Here is an 11,637-nt window from a genome sequence, read left to right as displayed (position 1 = left end):
AAATAGTATATATAATCATTTAACTCAACTAACTAGACTATATCTTAATATTTATTAAAATCATGTTTTATAAATATAATTTTTTGTCCAAGAAAATGATACATATCACAAAGAATCTTAGGCCTGTCCCATGCAACATCTTAAAGATTGGGAGAGCTTTACTGATGACAGTGTGGGCACAGCCAGGCTTACTGGGAGGATGTCATGATCCACTGTGGATCCTGGGCTACATTAACTTTATATCACAAATTATTCTATAAGAATTGGGTGAGCAAATTCTATATGCCAGGAATTATGCTGGAAGCTGAAATACAGTGAATTAGAGACTCAGTGTGTGCACTCACAGAGCTTAGAATCCTCAGATAGGGTGAGGGTGTTTAAAGATAAGTAACAGGAATTCCAATACAGCATGATATGTACCTGTTAAGAGAGGTGAAGAATGCTATATGAGCATACAGTGGGGCATGTGACTAAGGCAGGGTCAGGGAAGTTGTCCTAAAAAAGTGTTGTTCAAACCTAAAGAAGTAGGAATAAGCTAGGTGAACTGGAAAAACTACTTCAGGCAGAGAAAGAACCATGCAGACACAGAGGTGGGGAGAAGTGAGGAGAATAACAGACAGTGAGAGGAGGAAGGACAAGGAAGAAATAGAAGGTAAAAGGAAGACGAGACGAAGCGAGATAACTCACCTGGTGCTTTCTAGAAAGTGAAAAATGTTTAATGCAAGGTAGGGCAGTGATCACAGACATAGATGAGACTGGAGAAATAAAGGGAGGGAATATGGGCAGATCAAACAGTGCTTTCTTAAGGTTAAAAAAGTCATAGAAACAGGAAATCCCTTAAAGAGTTTGAGATGGGATCAGATTTGTTTTATGAAGTTCATTGCAGTTGTGTTTAGAAAACGTTGCAGAGGGGTAAGATGGGAGGTGATATGGTTTGGTTCTGTGCTCCCAGTCAAATCTAATGTTGAATTGTAATCCCCAATTGGGGGAAGGACTTGGTGGGAGGTGATTGGATCGTAGAGGTGGATTTCCCTCTTGCTGTTCTCACGATAGTGAGTTCTCATGAGCTCTGGTCGTTTAAAAGTGTGTAGCACTTCCCCATTTACTCTTTTCCTCTCTCCTGCTCCACCATGGTAAGATGTGCTTGCTTCCCCTTCATCTTCTGCCTCGATTGTAAGTTTACTGAGGCCTCCTAGCCATACTTCTGGTACAGCCTACAGAGCTGTCAATTAAACCTCTTTTCTTCATGAACTACCCAGTCTCAGGCATTTCTTTATAGCAGGGCGAGAACAGAGTAATACACGAGGCTGGAAGACCAGCTGGGGGGTGCTGTGGATGTCATCCACGTCCTCATGATGGTCTACATGGGTAGGAGCCACAGGGATGGACAGAAGTGGGTGAATCCTAGGGATAATTTGGAGGTGGATTCCACAGGACTTAAGAGGTACATTAGAGGGGGAGTGTGATGTGTGCCACCCTTTCTCTCAAGTGTCTATCTTGGTCACTGGGAAGATGGTATCTATGACCTGAGTCTCACTGATGCTGCCAGAAAAGACCAAGCCTATGAAACCAAAAGGTTGTTTATTCCTGAATAGAGCTGGGTCAACATCAATTAGCAGGTGGGCTGTTTGCTATGAGTGAGAGTGGCAGGGCTATGGTTTGTTTTCATTCTTCCTTTTTGAGACAATCCCTAATCACACTTGTTCAGTACAGAAAATGAGCTGCCCCTCCTTGCTTCACTGAATTGATATCCAAAAATGTACCAAATGACTAGACTACTGTCACCGAGGAGTTTGAAGAAAAAATCAGCTCCTCATTGCTGGCAACTGAAAATGGATTACAATATTTTTTAACACATTATACCTTATTGTTTTTGAAATTAGGAAAAACTCTTCTTATGAAGTCACAAAATTCTATCAATAGGAAACCTCTTAGAAATTACTGACAAAAAATTGTACAGATGAAAAAGTTGTGGAGGTTAAATTATTGGCTCAAGATCATTTGCCTGACAGTTGATAAATATTTTTCTTTCTAACGAGTACTGGTTATGTCTCAGAAACTGTTGAGTAAACAAGTTATAGTTAGCACATGTCATCTTAGGGGCCATAAAACTGTTTGATGTTGGTATTGAAATGCCCTGGTAATTTTTGTGGCAGAATGAAAGGGTGGTTGTGATAAATCATCTGAAATAGAAAATGGTATAGTTTCTGTTCTTGGTGATCATGCCTGCTTCTAAATTCTTTTGTTAAGTGATTTATGCACATTTATCCAGAGCATAATTATCTTGATTAATATTGAGAAATACAGTATTTATAATCCCTATGTTTAACAAAGTGCTACATGATTAGCCCTTTAAAAATAATTAACCCTCTTGTATATAAAATTTCATAATTTCATTTCATATTATGAAGTGCCAACTAATATTTTCAAAATTTTAATCACCCATATAAAATGGATCCAGTGGAAATATGTGTGAGAAAAGTACTTTAGCTCTGATACTTACAAATCAATGAGAAATTAAACATTACCTTTTTTTTGCAGCGATCATATATTTTTCTGGTCTTCTGCATTTTGCATTTAGATGTTAGATGTATATTAGTCAGTTATAGAAGTACTTAGAAAAATTAAGTTACTGAAAATTAGAAAAAAACCCCACACTATTGTGCAAATTTATTTATTGATTTGGCCCTATTTTCACCTATGAGTGAAAATCACGTCTGGGATTAGTAAATCCTCTCTATTCCCCACCATAGGAAACAAACAAACATTAAACACATTATATGTAGTTTATAATTTCATGACTTCTAAAGAGATGAGATTTGTCAGTATTTTTCTTGGTGGAATATGGACCAAATCTGCTATTTTCCTGAACAGGAAAACCCAAATTCCTTGCATTTCCTTAAATGACTCGAGCAGTTGCTCTAAGCTTCTGTTACGCTACTTAGGAAGAAACCCACGGTTAACACATTAAGAATCATTAAAAAAGAATCAATTATTTTCTTTCCTTTTTTTTCCCCTTTGAGAGCATGAGGTACAAACAAGAAGATTTAAAAAATTTTTAGGGTAGTCGAACCTTCTTTTCTTCATGGATGTCTTTGAGCTTTATCAATTTGTAAGCTAGAATTGTGTGTGTTGGGAAGGACTATAGTAAGAAAAAACAAAGACTGAGTATCATCTTCAAGGGCCTGTTAGGACTTGGGAAAATGTCAAAATTAAAATTAAAGTTTGATATAGGATTTGTTCATATTAATGTTTAATATATCCTCTTTAAAAATTCAAAGTTGACGCTTGTAAAGTTTTCTCCCCCTTCTGTTTAGGAAATATATCTAAACACTACGAAAAATAATAGCATACAGCAAGGCAACCCTTCCACATACACTACCTTAGATATTTCTCATCTACCTAGGAGGTGAAGTAGAGAAATACTATTATTACATCCAACTAACAGACAGGGAGACAGAAATTTAAAAGAAATTAAGGGACTTGCCCATTATTACATTTTAATTGTTGGAGGTCTGTTAAAATTCCATAGCTTGGACCCTTAGCCTCTACTATAGTACCACTGAAGAGACTGTTATGAGAGCCTCTGGATGGGAGATGGGTCATATACAGAATATTCTCCTCCATTCATTATATGCTGCAGGCATTATAGCTGCATTACCATTCCTATATCCAAGGTTGGAAATGGCATTTGATAAGCTTCTACAGAGCTAGAAAGCCCGGCAGGACACAGGTGCATGTGAGGTGTAGCTTCTGAGATTTCCTGGACCTGGCTAGTTGGCACAATTGGTATCACATCAGTTTTTCAAGAAGCTCCCACTTGCAGTCTCAATGCTGAGACAAAATATGAATACAGCCCATTTTCTCAAACTTCATCTACGTCCCTGCATTTCTTGATGTGTAGTCTCACTCCCTAGCTGAGACTATTGGGTTAAAGTAGGAATAAACAGTATGTTGGATGGGTGAAGAGGGGAAGGTGGATGTGGGAGAAGAGGGGACAAAAGTCTGTGAGTAAAATACCTTGAGGTAATAATTTTCCTGGTGTTTTATCTCTCCATCTCTGGAGTATCTCAGAAAATTCACTCCTTAAATATGCACCAAGAGGACTTATACTTCTAGGAAGATGGAGTAGACATCTTTTTTCCTTTTCCTCCCACTAAATATAGCTAAAAACCCTGGACATTATGTATAAAACAAACATGATTCTGAAAGGCAGAAAAGGCACAACAGCAGGGTACCTCAAGAGCAAAGGACAACAAAGTAGCGTGTTCGCTGTTGTTTTTTTTTTTTTCTTCCTGTTTCAGATTGAGAACTGGAGAAGTTGGTAGCCCAGAAAGGCCAACGAGCTTAGACTGAAAAAAAAAAAAAAGGGGGGGGGGGTTGGAAAACAAACGAGACCATTCTCTCCAGTATTTAAAGGTATAGGAAAGGTGCAGCTTAGTGAAACAGAAAACTTTTAGAATTGTAGCCTCACTTCCACCATCAGCAAAGGCTAAGTGGAGTGCCAAGACCTCCACTTTCACCAGGCTGTAGATGTTCCAGGCTCCCTACTGAGGTTGTATAACAGAAGGCTGGGTGGGGGAGCTGGCACTTTCATCCTCACCAGTTAATAGTAAGAACCTTCCTCTTCTACCCTGGGTACTCATGAAGACCATGTGGGTAGGCTGGACTCCACTCCCACCTGGTGGTAACAAGGCAACCTATCACCAGTGTCAGTGGAGGGCATAGGAGGAGCAGTCATGAGGCTTCCACCTGCATCTGGCAGGAAGAAGGCATCCTCCCTTCCTACGAAGGATTGAGTGGTGTCAGATGACTGTTAAAATACAAAATTTAAATAAGAGCCACAGCCTTTTAAATATAATACCCAAAATGTCCAGATGTCATCATCATACTAAGAACCGGGAAGATCTCAACTTGAATGAGAAGACAATCAACAGATGCTAAACACCGAGGTGACAGAGATGTTAGGATTATCAAGGATTTAAGCAGCCATGAAAAGCTGCTTCAGTGAGCAATCACAAATATGCTTGAGACAAATGAAAACGCAGGTCTCCACGAAGAAACACAAGATACAAAGAACAAAATGGAAAGTTTTGAACTAAAAACACAACAGCAGAAACAGTGAACTTAAGGATACAATACTAGAAATTACCCAATCTGAACAAGAGAAAAAAAAAGACTGAAAAAATAAATACAGCCTTAGGTATGCATCAGACTATAACAAAAAGATCTAACATCGGGTCCCTGGAGTCCTAGAAGAAAAGGAGAATGAAGGTGGAGCGAAATTTTTGTAAAAAGAAATAATGGCTGAAAATTTCCTAAATTTGGGAAAAAAGCATAAAACTCTAAGTCTCAGATACCGAGTGAACCCCAAACAGGATAAACCCAAAGATATCCATGCCAAGATACATCACAAACTTTTAAAAACTAATGACAAAGAAGAGTTATGAAAGCAGTTAAGAGAGAAATGATGCAGGAAATGTACTGATTTTTAGCATTAGGGAAATAGGCTGGTTACATTAAAACTACAGAGAATAGAAATATAAGTATTGGCAAGGACCTTAAATTCTTCACTTGATTTCAACTATTTTTAACTCAACTCAGTGAGCTAACATGCACAGAGCATTTACTAGATATCTACAAATTGTGCTGGGCATCAGAACATTTGCTAATCCCATTCTTGCTGTAACTGCTCCACAGCAGGTGTTATCCCTCATAGAAAATCAAGGAATTTTAGAATTGGAAAGATCCTGGATGGGCTTCAGCTCTGAAACTAATCTAAAAATGTCAGCATGCATGGGAATTTTCCTAGAGAAAAAGATGATAGCCTTCATCAGATTCTCAAAGGAACTGGTGGCCTAAAAAGGTTAAGAGCCACCATAAGGGTTCTGTTCTTTCCAAGCAAAGCCATATAATCCAACCTAAATAGATGAGAAATGAGGCTATTTTTAGAGGAGGTGTTCCCCATCATATCCATCAAAATTCCTGCATGCCACCTCAAGACAATTCTCTACTTTTAAGGGGAAAAGAGGGAAATGGCAGTTTTCTAATTCCTCCTAGGCACTTTTGGAAATACACGTTGACTAAAGAATGTTTGCCTGTAGTCTTATTTTGAACATTTTAAAAATAGTACCTGGAGGTGACTAAATGACTACTGCACTGGGATTTAAAATGCACTTTAGGTTTGATTTCTCCCATCCCAATGGAAAAGCTGACGTGCAAGGAAGGAGCAGCAGTCTTTCTACGTCAGCACCAATGGGCTGGTGTATAAGAGATGACAACTGTTCTGTAACTTGCATCATTCCTTTTTCCTTCTTTAAAACACAAAAAAATGCATGTACAATCAAGCTCTATTAATTACATAATGTTTAACTGCCAATTAATTTGAATAAAGAATGTTAGTGCTTCCTCTAGCAAAAAATCAAAACAGCTGTGACAGAAACAAGTGCATTCTGTTTTCATGTCTTTATTCTGTGATCCTTCTTCACTCCTTGTACCCTTTAACCAAAACTTTCATGCAAGCCAGGTCAGCTCACGCTAGAATTGCACCATAAACAGGATTTTAGGTTGCTGGTGCCTGTTTTCGGATAAAAATTGAGGCTCCCAATGTCATCTGGAGAGCTAGAGATTGGAAAATGCATTTTAGGAAAAAATTTCACTACTTACCTCCAGTGTGACCGTAAAGTTTGATTTCCTTATACTATTTCATGCTGGCTACAACTTGAGAATCAAATGAACCACTGAGGACCCTTATTAGCCATGGAGTTCCAGGACCCATCCCACAGCTATACAACCAGGAGAAAGACCAGGAAATCGAAGAGTCTTATCATGTGCTTGGAATGATTCTTGGGTTCAAGCAAGTTGGCAGTCTTCTCAAATCCCTAACGTGCCATACAAATTAACTTGGGCTTTGGAAACAAATGCTGTTCCTGATCCAATTGGTCTGGGTGGGGCCTGAGATTCTGCATTTCTAACAAGTCCTAGGTGATGTTGCTGGCTTGAAGACACTTTAAGTAGCTAGGCCTGAGAGGATATTTCATTTGGCTGGCGTGCAAATCAGTTTAGGCCATTTCATTTTCCTTCTATATTTCTAGATTTTCTATCAGGGGCTTCTCTGACCTTAATGCTGCCCAGTTCTCATTTGTCACTGATTATGTCTCTTCAAGCTACCGCAATCAGTTAACACAAGGCATCCTCCCCTTCTCCACTTAGCTCATATAAAAATCCGCAATGGATACAAACAGCCCCAAATAAGAAATGGACACGACACATTAACTTATAACATAATGGGTTTATATTTAATATAGTACTTCTCATCAGGAGGATGTTACTCGGTTAATATAAAGTTTTTTTTCAAAACATTAAATCTCTTCCATGTCAATGTCTATAGTTTTTTTTTTTTTTAACATTAGATTTTTTCTGCATTTCAGTATTAGATACACTGAATACACTTTTCTAAATGTTTTTTTCCCCAGAGATAAAAGTTTTCCTTTTTGGCTGACTCTCTGATATCTAAATATAATATTAACTTGGGAGACAACAACAAAAAAATCTAATTAAAAAAAGGAGAAAAGTCTCCTCAACGATTCAGGAGGCAGTGATTATAACCAAACAGTGGTGATTTCCTAAGATTCTGGGCAAGAACTTCCTTCTTCCTATTTCACATGCTTTGAGAGAATTCTAAGATTATGAAATATTACTTATGTAAATTTCAGCCATTTTACTTCTTTGACCTCCTTTCTAACTAGCAAATTATAGGCTGCATTTTTCTGTGCATTATTTGTTGGAAAGAAAACATTTTTTTTTTTCCATTTATAAATGTATGTTTGTTCCCATTTCATGGAAACAATGAAAAATGTGAAACTCCCTTATTTACTGATTCTTGGAACCTTTCACACACCAGAGCTCAGGTTTAGCCTCTATAGCACAAAGGTTTTCAAGGTGAGGTTTGACTCAGTAGGCCTTTCAAAGTCACATTTGTCCATTTCTTTTTCGTGCATATACCCCCAAGCAGGCACAAATGCCTGTAATGCTGAGAACCACACCTAACAAAAGGGCGATTGCATCACCGGCTTCTACTGCTTCCACAACAGGCAGCACCAAAAGCAGTGACATGAGGACTAAGGACAACTGTGTTGAAACTGAGGTCATGATGTTGGAATCTGGAGGCTGAAGGTTCCTAGAAATTAAACATGGAAACAAAAAGGAACCATTAAAAATTCCTCCCTTTTCAAATGACAAAATGAACACATGACAAATAACAGGCCAGCCAATCTTTTGGACACTTTATGAATCATTTCCAATCCATCTCCTCATCTTATAGGTGGAAAAACAGAGGGACGTTAAAGACAGTAATTTGAGGCTCATCTCCCTATCTCATAACAATCTAATTCCAGGAATTTTCCATGATAATGCCAACACCTTGTGCATCAACCAAACAAAAATTGAACAGGAGTTCATAATTAAGAAAGAAAGAAAAAATGCACGAGCCACTAACTTGGAAACTTAAAATATCCCAGTGGGTAAAAATTATACATTTTCTCAGGGTCTCTCCCATCCAGGAAATGCAGACAAATTTGGCAAAAGTCACACAACATATAACTTTGCGAAGTTGTGGGGAATTAATAAGACTTACCAAAGAAATGGTATATATAGAATTCTATCTGACTTGAAATTTTCCCTTCCTGGAGCTCCGGATGCTGAGATTAAGAGGTTCCACGTGACACGACCTATTATTAGCATGGGGGGTGGGGAGGGGGCGGAGAGAAGGATTTAAAAATTAATTATTATTACTATTATTATTTTAAAGAGGCAGCTAGAGTCAGTGCAGAGCGTGGAGGCCATATGGACGGTAGAGGGATAGGTAATGAGGAGAGAAAACAGTCTGTCCAACAAGGAACTAGACTTAAAAGTTGGTCAGTTCACCCACACAAGAAAAGGTAAAAAGAAACAGAACAGAGAGATAAGTTCATTTCAGGACTTGATATTAAGATTTGAAAAAGAATTCCTACTTTGGAACGGCAAGGCCCAAATTTGCTCCTGTTTTACAAATACACTGGTGCAACCTAAGTATCCGTCGGAGACGAGTTCGTACATTACCTTCCAGGAAGCAGCCATTACAGGAATGGCGAGGAGGGCGGAGTCTCCAAACTACATTTCCCACAATCCCTGCCGCCGCCGACTCCCATGATGCCCCGGCGCATTCCCCCTGTAAGTGGCAGTGGGCGTGACGGTCACGCTCTAGCGGAGGCGAAAAGTCGCGAACTCGCGGGGCTTCCTTTCACTGCCCAGTTTTACTGTTAAATGCATGGTTTCGTGTGTTTATATAAAAGCTCACTTCAAAATAAAAGAAATGATAGCAAGTTTTCTACCCTGTTGAGTCTGTAAGGCGCACTTGTAATTCTGTCTTTTTCCTCGACTGAAATGACGCAGCGGGGAGAGAACCCGAGTAGAGCCCTCTGTTCCGGATGCTTTTAAACCAGCGGCTTCCAACGTTTCTGAAGCAGGAAATCTCTGTCACCATCTTCCTAATGAACCATATGCCATTTATTAATTTTTTAATCAATGGGGAAAAAGCGCGGTTAATAAGGCATATCATAAAAGGTTAAACATCTGTAGTGCAAAAAAGGATTTAGGAAAAATGGGTTTAGCCCTATTGCAGAAGATCTCTCAGGATTCAGGTCCTAAAGTGACAATCTATTCAAGAGTGCACTGCGGTGATTCCTTCCCAGCTATGTTTTTGTGAAACCTCTGCCCCGAATGTCCCTACATATGAAAAGATGTAAAAATACTGCTTTTAAATCATAAAACAAGAATTAGTTATTTGTATATGTAAGTCGTAACCTTTCTGAAAGACGCTCTTTCAGTAGTCTAATAACTGTGAACTCCTTCCTGAACCTTTGTAGTCATCTGATCTTCTGAACTCTTCCATATTCACTGATTTGAAAATTTATTTGCTGTCCTCACATTATAAATTATTAATGATGAAGGTTGGGTGTGAAGCCACCTGCCTGATCTGAAAGTCCCCTGGTTCAGTCTGTTAGATAATGCAGGTACATTCAGTTCAATGCCCATAATTAGCATGTATTCTTGTGTTGTCAGTTACCCTTTTTCTTACACGTTCCTAGGCTCTCTAGCGAAGATTTATATTCTTGGCTCCTAATAGGCACCCAGCAGGTGCTCAGTAATGTTGCCTAATAATAATAATGATTTGATTAGATAAATGTGCCAACAAGATCTTATGAGAGACCAAGAGGTGCCAAATAAACCAAACCAAGGTGACTAGAAAATTGGAAATCTGAGAATAACTGCACAATAACGTCAACATTGTTTCTCTAACCTTGATTATTTTAACAAGGTTTCGTTCATTGCATCCTTTGTTTTGAGCTACTTTTGTGCCTTTGTAATCAATTATATTTGGAATAGGAGCTATATTTTTATGGCTTCCAAAATATTCTCTCATATCCTACTGTGAACATTTTGTTTTTCCCTACATGTTTATTTTTCCTTATGTGTTTATTTTAGTTAGCTAAAGTCAGCAGAGACTAGTTTAAAGTTAGTATTGCTACAGACTTGTTTCTAGGCATGTCAACATTAAAGATACTGGTTTGGTTTTAAGTTTAAAGAGTCTGTAAGTGGCAAGATACTTTCTCTTTAAATTATAATGGTTTCTATTAGTTTGTGATATATATTATATTTGGAAATGTCGATCTCGGGGGGCGGGGTTCCAATATTAGCTGATGTAGTTGCAAGGATTAATTTCTGGAGTACCACGAATATGATATCTCCTTCACTTCTTTGACCTGCTCCTACTGTGTGATTTTTAACATGTCTTCACTCTGTCTCAGTGAACTGTTATTTCCTAGCTGTAAACCTGATTAGATATTTTGGCTAGATTGCTGACCGGGATAATAACTGCCATGTTGCACATGTGTGGTCTGTCTTCTAAAAAAGGCGATGATAGATGAGCAGCTGCTTCTGTGTCCAGCATCGACTAACCACAAGTGCTGCCTGTGAACATCTCTGGTAGCAATGTGAAACACCAATTTTCTGAAGCAATGCTACACTCCCATTTTTCCCAAGCTACGTGAATGCTTCTACAGACTTCTATGTGGTTGTTCTTTTGACATTAAGTGTCTAGGGTTATAGAATCCAGAATTTAGTCTTTTGATTCAAACAAATCTGTGCCTACATCATCCTTTACTAAAATAGAGATTAATGGCATCAATGATACTTAAAGAACTTTAGTTACTTAACTGAGCAGTGGAGAGCAAAATTTTCCATCAGATGTTACCCAGAAATGGTTTCAGAAAAAAAAAAAGAAGTGGCTTCTGCTCATTTTTCTGTTAGAAGTGTCATTGGTAGACCCTGAAGGAAGGCACCCCTGGGATCCATCAGAGGATGCAGGACAGACCAATATCAGGATTTTGCAATGACTGGTGTGTGTCAGGGAATTTATAAAACCCAGACTTCCTCATTAGCAATTGACCCAAGCCAAGTGAGTCAAAATATTTTACTGGAGCTTCACAATTAAAAAAAACCAACCCAGACCTAGTCAGTATTTCCCATAATTAATAGGACATTAATCACTGAGAATGTTAGAACTAACTACTCATTAGACCAAAAGGATGGGATAAG

General features: G+C 38.4%; 1 protein-coding gene across 2 annotated transcripts; it reads right to left on the bottom strand.

The window, feature by feature from the left end:
- Positions 1 to 7,787: 7,787 nt before the first annotated feature.
- Positions 7,788 to 9,192, bottom strand: LOC105475875 (small integral membrane protein 30). Of its 2 annotated transcripts, none has more exons than XM_024790820.2 (3): positions 9,100 to 9,192; positions 8,636 to 8,729; positions 7,788 to 8,179 (listed from the first exon to the last, which is right to left on the bottom strand). In XM_024790820.2, the coding sequence occupies exon 3, from the start codon at positions 8,149 to 8,151 to the stop codon at positions 7,972 to 7,974; it is 180 nt and encodes a 59-aa protein (XP_024646588.1). In that variant the 5' UTR covers positions 8,152 to 8,179; positions 8,636 to 8,729; positions 9,100 to 9,192; the 3' UTR covers positions 7,788 to 7,971. The 2 variants fall into 2 exon arrangements, with proteins under 2 accessions (XP_024646588.1, XP_024646587.1); XM_024790819.2 differs by having other exon boundaries at positions 9,012 to 9,127.
- Positions 9,193 to 11,637: the final 2,445 nt, after the last annotated feature.

The sequence above is a fragment of the Macaca nemestrina genome, chromosome 4 (genome assembly GCF_043159975.1).
Source record: "Macaca nemestrina isolate mMacNem1 chromosome 4, mMacNem.hap1, whole genome shotgun sequence".
NCBI classification, from domain to species: Eukaryota; Metazoa; Chordata; class Mammalia; order Primates; family Cercopithecidae; genus Macaca; species Macaca nemestrina.
Note: the sequence above shows the minus strand (reverse complement) of the source record. Positions and strands in the feature narration are given on the sequence as shown.